This window comes from Tripterygium wilfordii, chromosome 4, assembly GCF_013401445.1.
Source record: "Tripterygium wilfordii isolate XIE 37 chromosome 4, ASM1340144v1, whole genome shotgun sequence".
NCBI classification, from domain to species: Eukaryota; Viridiplantae; Streptophyta; class Magnoliopsida; order Celastrales; family Celastraceae; genus Tripterygium; species Tripterygium wilfordii.
This window is the reverse complement of record NC_052235.1, coordinates 7,575,433-7,590,607: the sequence shown is the minus strand read 5'-3', so window position 1 is coordinate 7,590,607 and position 15,175 is coordinate 7,575,433. Positions and strand designations below refer to the sequence as shown.

The 15,175-nt window shown below is 36.1% G+C and overlaps 1 protein-coding gene and 2 long non-coding RNA genes across 4 annotated transcripts; 1 reads left to right on the top strand and 2 right to left on the bottom strand.

Moving 5' to 3' along the window:
• Nucleotides 1-6,812: 6,812 nt before the first annotated feature.
• Nucleotides 6,813-11,255, bottom strand: LOC119997520. Its single transcript, XR_005468004.1, has 4 exons — nt 10,110-11,255; nt 8,562-8,643; nt 8,017-8,225; nt 6,813-7,674 (listed from the first exon to the last, which is right to left on the bottom strand). It is a non-coding gene; the product is annotated as an uncharacterized LOC119997520 (long non-coding RNA).
• LOC119997519 (myb-related protein 2-like) lies at nt 11,027-13,722 on the top strand. 2 transcript variants are annotated; one of them, XM_038844607.1, is made up of 7 exons: nt 11,027-11,166; nt 11,271-11,484; nt 11,783-11,859; nt 12,295-12,349; nt 12,450-12,537; nt 12,634-12,703; nt 12,796-13,722. In XM_038844607.1, exons 2-7 carry the CDS (start codon nt 11,274-11,276, stop codon nt 13,555-13,557), a joined length of 1,263 nt encoding a protein of 420 aa, XP_038700535.1. In that variant the 5' UTR covers nt 11,027-11,166; nt 11,271-11,273; the 3' UTR covers nt 13,558-13,722. The 2 variants fall into 2 exon arrangements, with proteins under 2 accessions (XP_038700535.1, XP_038700534.1); XM_038844606.1 differs by having other exon boundaries at nt 11,031-11,166; nt 11,253-11,484.
• On the bottom strand, nt 13,245-14,443 carry LOC119997521. The gene is made up of 3 exons (XR_005468005.1): nt 14,159-14,443; nt 13,465-13,553; nt 13,245-13,386 (listed from the first exon to the last, which is right to left on the bottom strand). It is a non-coding gene; the product is annotated as an uncharacterized LOC119997521 (long non-coding RNA).
• Between the last annotated feature and the right edge of the window lie 732 nt (nt 14,444-15,175).

Genomic DNA, 15,175 nt, shown 5'->3' with positions numbered 1-15,175 from the left:
TCCTCAAACATACTTCAGAGCATATCTACTTGGAAAACAGCCCAAGAGTTATGGGCAGATTTAAAGGCCAGATTTTCAGTGACAAACGACACTAGGGTCTATGAAGTGATGAAAGAAATTTCCAACATGAAGCAAGGCACTCAGTCAGTTTCAGATTACCACACCAAGATGAAAAGTCTTTGGGATGAACTTCAAGAATACCAAGTTATCCCTAAATGCAAATGCCCTATTGACATTGTCAAGCCCCTTCTCCTTAAGAGAGAGAAAGAGAAAGTTATGCAATTCCTTATGGGATTGAATGAAAATTTCAGTGCTGTCAGCAGTCAGATTCTTCTTATGGACCCATTTCCAGACACAAACAAGGCATTCAACATTGTATCTCAAGAAGAGAGAAAGCAAAAATTAACTGATAAGGCTACTCCAATTTCCCAGGAAGCTATGGCTATGGCATTCAACAGTTTCAACTCAAATTTCAATAACAATGCTAACAGCAATACTCAAGCCAAGCCTCAATACAACAAAAATGCTCAAGGCAAGAGGAACTCAAACAACAATCCTAGCAGAGCACAACAAGGGACTAGGGAACCACTATTCTGCAATTACTGCAAAATGACAAACCATACCATAGAGAAATGCTTCAAGATTCATGGTTTCCCTCAACAGTTCTCTAAGAAGCCAAGGAACAATGCTGGAAATGGAAAATATTATGTCAATCATGCTGCCACAGAAAGTGCAGCAGACAATGAAGTCAAGACAAATGTGGAGTTTACTCCAGAACAGTGCCAGCAGTTTATGCAATTCATGCAAACCAGAACATCTCAAGCTGACAACACTCAAAATAAACAATCACAAACTGGTTCAGTTGCCTCAATATCAGGTAACTCAACTTATAATTCAAAGCAATTTCTTCATAAATGGCTTATAGATAGTGGTGCTTCAGATCATATAGTATGTCATACATCTTTATATGAAAGTTTTCATGAAATGCATCATGCATATGTCTACTTACCTAATGGACAACAGCATATCATTTCACACATTGGTACAGTTAAAGTCACACCAGAAATTACTCTAACAGATGTGCTATGTGTACCAACTTTTAGTTTTAACTTGATTTCAGTAAGTAAATTGACTAAAACCAGCAAATATGATGTGATTTTTACAAAAGGAAAATGTGAACTACAAGATATAGTCACTTTGGAGAAGATTGGCTTGGGAATAATGCTTAAAGACCTATATCTTCTCAATCCAGATCATCATGTTCAGTTAGAGCACTATGTTTCTATGAACTCTGTAGTCACTCCTACTATTTTGCACAAAAGACTTGGACATCCATCTATAGATGTCCTCAAGTCTTTATATGAGATCCCTATGGACTCTGTTTTAGAATGTAAAGACTGCATTATTGCTAAAATGAAAAGAAAACCTTTTGCTTTAAGTAATTCTATTTCTGATGCCTGTTTTGATTTAATACATGTAGATATATGGGGACCTAATTCCACACCTTCCATAGAAGGTTACAAATATTTTCTTACAATAGTAGATGATCATTCAAGAATGACTTGGGTTTTCTTGATGATTACCAAATCAGAAACTCGAACTTATCTTAAAGGTTTCATAGAATATGTCAAAACACATTTTCACAAAACAGTCAAGAACATTAGGTCAGATAATGGACCAGAATTCAACATGCCCTCCTACTTTCTAGAACTAGGCATTCAACATCAAAGAACTTGCATTTATACCCCTCAACAAAATGGTGTTGTTGAGAGGAAGCATCAACATATTTTAAATGTAGCAAGGACATTAAGATTACAAAGTGGATTATCTGAGGACTATTGGTCTTTCTGTATTCAAACAGTTGTTTTTTTAATTAATAGAATGCCTACAAGAGTTTTGGATAAAAAATCTCCTTACGCTATTCTGTATAATAATAATTTTGATTATAAAACTCTTAGAGTTTTTGGGTGCTATTGTTTAGCTAAAGATAATAGACCTTTAAGCTCTAAGTTTCAACCTAAAGCCAAACCATGTGTCTTCATGGGATATCCATTAGGCACAAAAGGTTATAAACTTCTAGATTTACAAAGTAAGGAAATTTTCATTTCTAGAGATGTTAGTTTTCATGAATCAGAATTTCCTCTAAAAGATGAGCATACAGTTCCAAATACATCTCATATAGTAACTGACAATTTACCAGTTACTCTTTCTCCTAACAACAGTCCTAAACATGGTAGAAACCATAGAATAATCAAAACCCCTGCTTATTTGGCAGATTATCACTGCAATAATACTAAGTCATATCTTCATTCATCTCATGATCATTTTATTGCATCCATTGCTATGCACACAGAACCTAAACATTATAATGAAGCTATTAAAGATCAGAGATGGACTGAGGCTATGAATTTAGAAATTAAAGCTCTGAATGCAAATGATACTTGGGTTTTAACTCCTTTACCTCTCAATAGAAAAGCTATTGGATGTAAATGGATTTATAAACTTAAATACAATTCAGATGGAACATTAGAAAGATACAAAGCAAGATTAGTAGCACAAGGTTTTAATCAAAGTGAGGGTTTTGATTACAAAGAAACCTTTGCTCCTGTGGTTAAAATCACTACTGTCAGATTATTTTTAGCCATGTCTAGCATGCATAGCTGGCATATGCAACATATAGATGTTCATAATGCTTTCCTAAATGGGGATTTAGAAGAGGAAGTCTATATGAAACTTCCTCCTGGTTATCCTAAAAATAATAAAAACCTTGTATGTAAGCTAAAAAAATCTATATATGGTCTTAAACAAGCTTCAAGACAATGGAATGACAAATGTAGTAGAGCCCTAATAGCCTTTGGTTTCAACCAAAGTAAGTCAGATTACTCTTTATTTCATTACCACAAAGGAAATAGTGTCTTACTTCTTCTCTTATATGTTGATGATATGGCACTAGGAGGAAATGATCTCAATCTTATGCAGTAGGTTAAAAATTATATAGCTAGTTGTTTTAAAATCAAAGACTTAGGTAACTTAAAATATTTCCTAGGCTTAGAAATTGATAAAATTGATTCAGGATTACATTTATGCCAAAGAAAATATACTTTAGACTTAATTAAGGATACCAATCTCACCTATGCTAAGATAAGCAACACACCTTCTGATACAAACAATAAACTAGCTTTAGACACAGGCACACCTATAGAAAATCCTCTTCAGTTTAGGAGATTAATAGGTAGATTAATGTATTTAACTATCACTAGACCTGACATTAGTTATTCAGTAAACACTTTAAGTCAATTTATGAAAAATCCTACTGACATACACCTGACTGCTGCTCATAGGATTGTTAGATATCTAAAAGGTACACCTGAGAAAGGAATTTTCTATCCTACTACTAACCAATTGCAGATTAATGCCTACTGTGATTCGGACTGGGCTTCATGTGGAGACACAAGAAGATCTGTTACAGGTTACTGTGTCAAGCTTGGAGATTCCCTAATTTCCTGGAAATCCAAGAAGCAAACTACGGTTTCTAAATCCTCAGCCGAAGCAGAGTACAGGGCTATATCTTCTACAACCAGTGAGCTTATTTGGCTTTCTAGCATTCTAACAGAAATCAGATTCTCTCCCAATCTTCCTATGAAGCTTTTCTGTGATAGTCAAGCGGCTATCCACATCGCTCACAATCCAGTTTTCCATGAAAGAACAAAACACATAGAAATTGATTTGCATTTTATAAGAGAAAAGATTCAAAGAGGATTGATCAAGCTTAATTACCTCAAATCTGAAGACCAGCCGGCAGATCTTCTCACCAAAGCTCTGTCTGCTCCTCGTCTTCAGCATCTCATTACCAAGTTGCACCTGTTTGATCGATCCTTAACGCTCAACATGCCCAACTTGAGGGGGGGTGAAAGACTTCGTCATTTCTCCGCTGCCATTGTTTCTCTCGAGCTTCCCTTCAAGCAGACACAATGAGAAGAATGTTTATTGGGCTTGATATTGTCCCCTTACATCATGGGCTTTATTAGTATCTTATGGGCTAGTTAATTGGACTAGTTAATTGGTCTTGTATTTTTAGTTTACTTTTAGGCCCATCTTATTTTACTGCAGTATCTTTTCTTTGATTGTCTTGTCTACACACTGTAGACATCTTGTCAATATTTTGTACAAATAAGGCTCCCTAAGGTAGCCGTTACTTTTAACTTTTGAATGTAAGATTCAGATGTTTCTTTCTTCTTCTTCTCTCTGTTTTCCTTCTTCTTCTCCTTCTTATTCTTGAACTGCTTTACTTGATTAATACTACCTGCAATCACAGAAAAGACTTTGTTATTACAAAGTATAACAGGTTTTAGCCCGCAAGACCATCACAGCCCCCAATCAAATGAGGGCTCTGTCCGCAGGCAGTCTTCATCGCAGGACAAAACCCCTAATAGGGCCAAGACCACTCCTTTCTCCTTCCCTCTCTTAGGCTGAGCCGCCGGCAGTCCCTACTCAGAGAGAAGGGTGGCTCCAGAGAGAAAATTTGAACAGAGAGCCTTCCCTGCTCAGATAAGATCAAGTAGTTACAACCCTAGGTAGAGCTGCCCTTGCATCTTTATAGAAATCCAGAATCAATCCCTCAGTTGGTCCCTCAATGATTTTACTTTAACACCCCTACTGATTTGTGTACATCATATCAAAGGCATTCCTTCCATGTTACATTTTAAGGGGAATTTGAGACCTCCCCTTCATTCCAATTTTGTGTATTTGTGCTTCCTTGCATAAATTGAATATGGTGATGGAAAGATTGATGGGTTCCATTTTGGTCGCTCGCCGTTAAAATGGGTCAATTCAATCATCTAAAATTAAATTTGTGTCAATTTGATCATTCCGACAGATTGATTGTTGCAATTCTCACTGCTAAAGAAGCTGAGCCTCATTGACGAAGTCTCCATTGCCCTCCTAAAAAGATCGCTATAGGCGATGAAGTTCGCGGCTTCAACGCATATTATTGCCATACAAGTTTGGGATAAGCCGCAGCAGCAGTTTCTCCACTAAGCGTTCCACAATCCAGTGCCATCAAGTATTACTGCATTAGCAACATCAGTAGCTTCAGCTTTGTAGTTGGTCTTGGAGACTTGATCATAGACTCCAACATCTGAGTAGCAGTCACCACAGGCTTCCCTTTCATGTTTGCCTTGCGAATCATTACCCTTTGAGCTAAGAAAATCTTCTCAATTGGGATTTCCATTCCAAGATCATCTCTGCATTGCCACCATAGTCCATAAATGCATCTGATTTTGAGAGAATTTCATCAATATTTGCAACACCCTCTTGATTCTATTACCTTAAAATTTCACTGCTCACTAATCCAGGATTTGCCAAATTCAGAATTTCTTAACAAAATAGTGTCTAACAGTGTAATGGTGAACTAACCAACCACTTCACAATTATATAATCCCTGCATTAAGACTATTGTGTATGATGTTAGTGTCTTGCCTTAGTTGCCTTGCAAAGAAGAAGGAAATTGTTTAAGCCCACACTAGGCCCATTCCTTCATATTTGTTTTGAGCCCGTTCCAATTTCATCATGGATAATTGAGAAGCAGACCCTTCTATGTATTGGGCTAAAAGCCTATATTATTTTGGGCTTTACACAAACAGAGGAACCCATTATTATGCAAAACGGTAAAGCCCGTATGAACAGTGAGAGCTCCTAGCTCTATCACCGGATCTATCCCTGCCACGCAGCTCGACGACACCATATTGGCTGCGTTCTCACGCCAAATAAGGTGTAAAGTTCCATCCAACACCTGTGTGAATTGACATCGTCCCATCGGACCTAATACACAACATCAACATATTATGATGTAGTATATTAGAACCATTGAATAATTACTCATAGTTGGTTGCACATTGTCTAATTAATTTTGGACAAAATTTTGAACACATGGCATTAATCCTTTTGATCATCAATAAGGACGCTTCGACAAACAAGTTAGTATTGACCATTTTTGGAGAAGATTCTAAATCTCAACTATCAAATGAAAAAAAAGCTAGCAAATGAAATAGATTGCTGAGATTTAAAAATTATAAAAATTTCGGCTATCAAAATTGTAGCTCTTCATCACGGAGTCTTCCATGAGTCTAACTGATGAGGCTATAGTGTACAAATAAAATTAAAATTAATACTTGAGTGAAGACTCGATCTCTGCGCATGCAAAGACAGTTCACATCTTTGGAGTTTAAATAATGTCAAAAATCTACACCCTAAATAACCAATTATATTTCCACTTTTAGATTCCAATTCCCTTGGATTAATCGAATTATTCTCACAAATTTTTATTGCTCACCCAACAACGTAGCCTTAACCCAAGTCACTAAACCCATAAAAAAGCTTAATTGATTGTTAAAGGTGGGTTTTAAATTATTTATCCATCGGAAGACCTTGATCTTACCCCTGTGGTATATATGTTTTCACACTCCCCGCACTCATGGGCTATGTTATGTCAAACCCAACAAGTGGAGTTGAGGTTATGTCTAATTGGACCAAAATTTCAATGATACCATGTCAGAAATCCACACCTCAAACAGCCAACTATATTGTCCGCTTTGTGGTTCCAATTCCGACTTCCCGTGGATATATCGGATTACCCTCACGAGTCTGTTACTCATGAGTCCAACAACTAAACCTTAATCCAAGTCACTAAGTTAATGAAAATGCCTAATTGATTGTCAAAAGTGGGCTTTACATTATATTCCCATCGGACGATCTTGATTTTACCGATGTGGCATACATGTTTTAAAAAATAAAATGGAAAAAAAAAGAAGAAGGAAAAAGCAATGCATTTATTTCATTTGGGGAATTGCCTTCAATGATTATATATATGCAATCGGGTACATCCATCATGGACTTCTATTTTGTTATCTGAATATTCGAAACATAATAATGAAGAGGTCAGCCACTTGGTGATGTCCCTGTTCACCCAATACCATCAGATACCTACCTGACAAATCAGGGCAGCATATATATGCTGGTTAAACCCACCACTGCTTTTTGATTCTGCTCAAGCAACTTAAGATAAAATATGAGCACATCAATTATTTAACTGAAAGGACTGGATGCAAAGTGAAGATTGGAAAAAGACGCACGGTTGGACCAAGGAAAAAAAAAGGACCAGAACTAGCTAGGGTTGTTGAGAGAATATATGAAATGGGCTTGCTTGACTCTTGAACAAAGCACATTCGACAATAATACTACTTAGTACTAATCATGGAACTATATATGAACTTAAAATGGTTGGCTTTGGAAGGGTGGATTTACAGTAAAAGAAGCTCTGATATGTCCTAGGTTCAACAAAAAAGTGAATCTACATGCATGTGGCATTGTTAGGTATATTCAAATGAATTTATGAATAAACATATATATATGCATATGTTTGGTTGGTTCATGATTCCTCTGATTGGATAGGATGGTTCATGCCCTATCAATTATCATGCATTGTTTATATCATTTATTCAAAGAGGAAAACTTTCTTTTCTACAAACATGGGAGGAGGAGAGCAGTTGTTTCTTGGGGGGTCATGCACAAGATCCTGCGAAAATGCATGTTAATTAGATGGAAGAAGGAGTAACCTTGATTAATCAAACCTGCAAAGCATGCATGGGACCAGAAGACCAGTTTGTTTAATCATCCCTGTCAATAAGAAGTAGAACAATACTTATGAGAGGCCATGCATATCTCAAATAATTAAACATAAGAAAATCTCTAAACATGGCAATATTCTCTCAATAAGGTGTACGTACGTGTAGCTCAACTTATGATGGCACACAAGCACAAACACTAATCATGAATAATGTTTAAAGGCATCAAACTACACTAAACTAAAGCTTAAAAGAATGGAAAAAGGTATTGGGTGGGAACCCATTTTTTGTGGCTTTGGGTGGAGAGGAATAACAAAATTCTTGACTTGAGAATATGACTCATTGGCTTTAGTTTGAGTTAAGATTCTTAAATTCCAATTCCATGGAATCTCACCTTTCTCTTCCTCCTCTTTAACTTTTTTTCCCTCTCAAGGAATACATTCCGTGGTCATTTCTCACTTTCCATTGCAGAGCCAATGCATGCTAATCCCATTTAGTCAACAAAATGCAACCAATCAACATCTCACATGTGTCGTCGCTTATGATGGGCTGATCCTTAAGCTTGAATTAGTTCTTATATGTTGATGTTTGCATCACCTTTTCCTGAAAAGAAAAGGTGTATATGACATGGAATCTATAAAAGGAAATGTTAAGTACAAGGAAGAACAAAGTTAAGGCTCCATTTCGGCAGAGCTTATATTTGGGAAAAACAAGTTAGTTTATAAGCTGACAAAAATAAACTAGCTTATAAGCTATCAAATAAACTGTAAGGTGTTTGGTGATACTTTTAAAATAAGCTAGCTAATATTAATTGCAATATGTGAATGAAGAGCTTATAAGCAGGAATACGGCTATAAGCTCCTATGAGGAACTTATTTTAGGCCAGCGTATCTTAGACGTTTGGTTGGGTATGGGGGTGGAGCTTATAAGCTACCTTACCTTTCCCAAAGTCGAGAATATATAGTCCACACGGAGAGGAAAGTAATAGCTGCTTGATACCACAAGTGAAAGCCAAGTATTCCTTTGAAACAGAGAGAAAGAGAAAGCTTAGTACTTTTACATGTACCATTCTGGGAAAGAAAATTAGGTCCTTGAGAATTGAAACATGAAATGAAACTTAATACACTATGCTTATTCTATTTATGACTCCTGATAACTGCTATAAAAAATCTATTAATTAGTTACATTACTTACATACCTCCCATGGAAAGAACAAATGGGTATGTTTAGTTTCCAATCAGAAGTATAAATATATACAAACAATCAAATAATATGATGTTATTTCACATATATAACACCACACAGGCCATGTTACCAATGATGCCTATAGTTCTATATATTCCTTTTCACATGCCAACTAACTATTTAGGAATCCAGCTTTAATGCTTTATATATGTACAGGCTTTTCATGGATTCCCCCAAACTGCATAAAATATCCTGGGAAATTAGAATCAATTGATCTCTCTAGAAACACAAATGCTCCGTTTGGTAGAGCAGTAGTTGTGATTTTCAACTCTAACTCAAAAGCTGTGAAAAAGAAGTGGCTCATAAGCTTTAAAATAAGCTGTGAGGTGTTTGGCGAGACTTTTAGATTATGGTAGCTCATAAGCTCTGAAAATTAAATTATATTTATTATTAAAATTATTGTTTGTATAAAATAAATTTCAAATTAGTTATAGTTTAATAAAACCAAATAAAAGTAAAAAAATAAAATTGATGTTTGGTGGAGCGGCGCCGCTTCCCCAAACAGGCAGAAAATGGAGCAAATGTTAATATGCTGTCCAAGGAATTGGAATTTGACTTACACATCTCTTTGAATGAGCTCTTATACTAATTTTCTAGGTATATAGTTTGGCAATAGTGGTTTAGACAGGTTTTTGAGGAGCACTACTCATTAGTTGGGTATATATATCTGCATCTCTGATATGTCCCCATTCTGCCAAAAAAAAATTGTATTTCCGTATCGTTTTAGTGTCAGTTGGCAGATTTGGTCATAAGTTCATTTCAGAATTTATTCTGCAATAGCCGTGTTAGATGATATAAGTTATTATTCTTCACATTCTAAATATAAACAGCGGATGGTATAATTCCTGATTATCACAGCATAAACAGATCCTTTTAAAACCATTCAACAAAACAGCATAATCATAATCATAATGAAGCAACAGTCGACACATATGCATGCATATAGCTTTGATGCAAACAGAGGAAAAACAAAATCAGATTATGTTCTAGCTAGTCCAGGATATATAGTTTGGTATAAATGCAGTACAGAAGAGAAAAACACTTAACGAGATGCACATTTGTGGAGGATCAATCATCAATATATCCCCAATGCATGTATTTTTAATGTTGAAATACAAGCAGAACTTACATAGATAATTTAGGTTGAGTTCATCTATCAGTTAAACATTTTAAAATATCTTCTCTCTTTTAATTTACAAAATAAAACTATTAATAGACCAGGAAGAGGGTAAGAGTACATACAAGAGATCGAGAATCTGCATGAGTCAAGGTGGAGGGTCATATGCTGGCAATGACTTGTCCCTCTTGTTGCATCAGATGCAAATATGAAAGAAAGTACAATCCCCCTTTTTGTTTCTTTGTTATCACGTCCAACGATGCTTAGAATTCGTCGGCGGGGCCGGTTGTCTTATGCCAATTGAAGGATGAACAAATAAAAAGAACCTGGGACCCTCTTCTATATATTTTTATACTGTGTGGGGGCTAAATCAGTGTCAAACTTACTGAAGGAGACGAAACAGAATGTATGCCTTATTCTATTCCTTGCCTCAGAACATTGTCCAAGAACAAGCATCTCTCCTTGTATGTATCTAATGCCAAAGTTACTAGATGCTCCGGTCAACAGAACATTCTTCTAAATTCCCACAACGATGACCAGTTCTAACCTTGTTTTGTGTCTTCATCTGCCCTCGTTAACATAGATATTAGGTAGCTCGACTGGACTCCATCTTCTTATAATTCACTATTCACATTGAAAATAGAGAAAAACTGACTACAAGACCAAGATCTGATAAAATCTCATGTCCTGGGAATAAGATTCTTGCTTTTGCCAGACAAGCGAATAGGAGTGAACAGGGAAGGAAAAAGGAAATTTGTTGGATCAATTCTGGTATCTAATGCAAGGCATAAGTTGTTTCTGAGAGTTCTGATGCAGAGCAATAGTAATTGGGTGTTTTAGAATGGAAAGGAAAGTTAGAGGTCATGTTATGAAAATAGGAAGGATAACATCCCTTTTTAGGTCGCTGTGAATATTGGATTGAGTCAGGGACTTTTCTTCAAGATTCTATGCCTCACTATCTCTCCTCCACCACCACCACATCCCCAGTCTATATAAGGGTTGCTTGAGCAGACATTTGGTCTGTAGAGAACTACCAAAAGAAAAGGGATACAGGCAAGAGTAGCAGTGAGAAACTCCATATAGCTAGTATCTGGAGTTGGGATTCATATATATTGAATAAGTTCGTTCCATACTTCAGGGAGCAGAAGATTGGATTTATTGCAGGAAAGAAGAACACATCAGGTACGATACCGACCAATCCTGAATTCCTGATCGCAATAGTTAGGTTGTCAAGTTCCTGCTTCTAAGTCAAGCTAACTTTGGGATAGGTATTTATATTTGGACAGAAGATGTATCGTCATCCTCAACATCAAGGGAAGAACATCCACTCTTCTTCAAGAATGCAGATACCTCCTGAAAGCCACTTGTTCCTGCAAGGTGGGAATGCTCCTGAAGATTCTGGACTTGTCCTTTCAACGGATGCAAAGCCTCGACTTAAATGGACGCCAGATCTTCATGAGCGCTTCATCGAAACAGTCAACCAGCTGGGAGGAGCAGACAGTGAGTATATCTTTACATTGTTTTCAAGGGATAACAGAGCAAGATTAAAAAAAGGGGTAAACAACTCATCTGCACAAGGCTCCCACAGTGGGCAGGTTCGGGGCAGAAAAGATGAACGCAGACCTTACACCCCACTTAATAGTTAATATATGGAGAGGTTGTTCTAGCAATTGAACCTATAACCTCTAGGTTGCACCTCTGCAACTCTATCATTTGGTCACATGTTCGCTGTAAGAGATAACGGAGCAAACATGTAAATAACTCTAGCTAACTCAACTGTCATTCTTTCTTGCTGCAGAGGCTACTCCAAAAACAATTCTGAAACTTATGGGGATTCCAGGACTTACTTTATACCACCTAAAGAGTCATCTTCAGGTAATACCATAATCGCCCATGCTATCTAGATAACATTTTGAAATCCAGTTTTCCTGACCAAGGTTCAGGTCCTCCTAGCATTTGGCTATTGAAAAATTACAATCTATGGAATAGGAACTGAAAAAATAACATTATTTATCAGAAAAAAGAAAAGAGATACTGAAAGTATGCAGTATTTTTGTTTTCATTCTCACACTAATTCCATAATATAGCACTGATTATGAAATTCTTTGCCTATCTTTTCTAATAACGGACATCTAACATGAAGTGAAATCCAGCGGTTTAATGTGTCATTATTAAATGGTTTAACGCCTAGAGACCAAAGGAAACAAGTCTACTTTCTGAAAACAGTGTCTGAATTCCACTCTGTCCCTATTTCTTTCAAGGGTACATGGGGATTCATACATACTAATTATTCGATCTATGGATTTGCAGAAATACAGGCTCAGCAAGAACCTTCATGGACAATCTAACAGTGGGAACAAAGTTGGTAAGATTCTTTCCATGTACTTTCGAGTTTCAACTATTTACACGATATTTTTCTTGCAAATCATCAAACAGAAAATTTACAAAAATCTCACTGCGTGTAGGTTCACTTGCTATTTCAAGGGACAGAATGCCTGAAGTAAATGCAATTCACATGAACAATTTAAGCACCGCACCGCAGACAGCAAACAAGTAAGAAGATAGATAGCATTCATGAGCTTTGACTTCAGTCACTTATTTGTCCATGGTTTTTAGGAATGCTCAACTTTCTTTTATTTTTTAATTCAGAAACCTGCCAATTGGTGAAGCACTCCAGATGCAAATTGAAGTGCAGAGAAGGCTTCACGAGCAGCTGGAGGTAGAGGACAATTTGAATTATGAACACTGTGTTTCATTTCATTTGGACAAGCTAAATTGAAAGGGTTTATAAACTTTTTTTAACTGAAACAGGTTCAAAGACATCTACAGCTCAGGATAGAGGCTCAGGGAAAGTACCTGCAGTCGGTGCTGGAGAAAGCCCAAGAGACTCTTGAAAGGCAAAATTTAGGTCCGGCAGGGCTTGAAGCTGCCAAAGTTCAGATTTCCCAACTGGTTTCCAAAGTATCGAACCAATGCCTGAATTCTGCATTTCCAGACCTGACAGTAATTCAGGGTTTGTGTCCCCAACCGGCACAAACAACACAGCCCACTGACTGTTCAGTGGACAGTTGCCTGACCTCCTGTGACAGATCCCAGAAGGACCAAGAAACACATCACAATGGAATGGGATTGAGACCGTACAATGGTGGCATACTTTTCGAGCACAAAGAGATTACAGAAGGGCCTATGCTACCCCAAGCTGAACTCAAGTGGTGTGAAGATCTGAAAGAGAACAAAATGTTCCTCTCCCCAATGAGCAATGACACAGAAAGAAGAATGTTTTCTATGGAAAGAAGCTCCAGCGATTTGTCCATGAGTGTTGGACTCCATGGAGAGAGAGGTAACGATAACAATGGCTTGTCTGAAGGAAGATTCAAGGGAACAAATCAGGAAGACAATTTTCTGGACAAAACAAACAAAAGAACAGACTCAGCAAAGTTATTGAATGAGAAAGTTTCACAAGGATATAAACTGCCTTACCTTTCAACCAAACTAGACCTGAACTCCCACGATGAAAATGATGCTGCTTCCAACTGCAAACATTTCGACTTGAATGGCTTCAGCTGGGGCTGAAAAGAGAGTGTTCAAAAGTGAATATAGGTTCAGAATACAACTAATCCATGCATGAAAGTCAGCGTGATAACTTGCGGCTCTTTCTTCCTAGCAACGACGACAGATTGATTTCAGTGCTGTATAATATAGATTCATCCAGCATAATATAATCATTGAGTTCAATTACTTCAATATATTCTGACATATATAAGGAGACACACATTCAGTTGTTCACAACTGTTATACTTTTATTGATTCCAGTTTGGCTCTAACAAATATTTACACAATTCAAGTTCAACATACAGCGAAATCAACTCAATGTTCCCAATTCAGCTACAACAATGTTTCTTAACAAAAGGATTCAAAGCCATCATATTCTGTGCACAATTCTATACCGATTCATCAAATTTAAATCTCAAGGATGCAAAACGTCCCCAATTAATTATTTGATCTAGGGTTAAGAAATTCAGTTTCTGTTAGACATCAACCAATCATAGCTTCGACTAATCAAATTAAGAACATACCCTGAAAACAATCGAAATTTAATTAATTTAATCACTGAATTTGTTTTGAAAGTCTCAGCTTCAATATAAAAGACAGTCAAAAAGTTAAGAAGACATACATCGAATGGCCATTGATTTATTCGTCAAATACTTAATTCCACATCCAGCTTTTGCTGCGACATTGCTCTTTGTGAAGGAGTTCAAGTCCAAGACTATTTTCTGCACTAGAAAGAGCTGTCGAGAAACAACTTTGCATTAGCCTAAGAGTTATATCATCGGGTCTCGGTCGGGTGTTGAAATTGGTGAGTGGTCATTTTTCACTGGCCGATGGCATGGGTCTCTTTTCTTTTCTAGAAGAGGTTAAGAGTCCTATTCGAGTTTTGGTCCAAGTCTTATTTGCACACTGAACGAACTACAGACTAAATTAATGGCCTAATGTATGTACGGAATGACCATGCTGAATTTAAAACGGCTCCAAAATCACAAAGGGTTTGTTTGGGAGTGCTGTCAACTGTGTGAGGTGTGGTGCGGTGCTGTGAGTTATAAAACTGTGATGCTGTGTGGTGTATTGGAACGTAAAAAGCTGTTTGGCGCGTAACTTTTAAAACTGTGGTGCGCTGCTGTCAACCGTAATTTCGCGTTTTACGTATAAAAATAATTAATAATATTAATTTATATTAATATTATTATTTATATTAATATTATATTACTATTATTAATTATATTAATATTAATTAATCATATTAATATAAGTAATCATATTAATATCATTAATCATATTAATATAAATTAATCAAATTAATATAAATTAATAATATTAATATAATTAATAATATTAATATAAATTATTAATATTAATATGATTAATTATATTAATATAATTAATAATATTAATATACTTAATCATATTAATATAAATTAATCATATTAATATAAATTATTAATATTAATATAAATTAATCATATTAATATAATTAATCATATTAATATAAATTAATCGTATTAATATAAATTAACGAAATGTTTACATTGCATAATAGTTTAAAATAAAGTAGTTTACATCATTTGATGACGTTGGTAAATAAAAAAAAAAAGTAATCTAGTACGATGCAAACACTTCAGCCGCAATCATATCG

What these genes read in the sequence shown, in the direction of transcription:
- LOC119997519 (XM_038844607.1), top strand. Translation starts at nt 11,274, where the DNA reads ATGTATCGTCATCCTCAACATCAAGGGAAGAACATCCACTCTTCTTCA. An exon ending in GCACCGCAGACAGCAAACAA is followed by an intron (nt 12,538 to 12,633) that starts GTAAGAAGATAG and finishes TTTTTAATTCAG; the next exon opens with AAACCTGCCAATTGGTGAAG. An exon ending in GGCTTCACGAGCAGCTGGAG is followed by an intron (nt 12,704 to 12,795) that starts GTAGAGGACAAT and finishes TAACTGAAACAG; the next exon opens with GTTCAAAGACATCTACAGCT.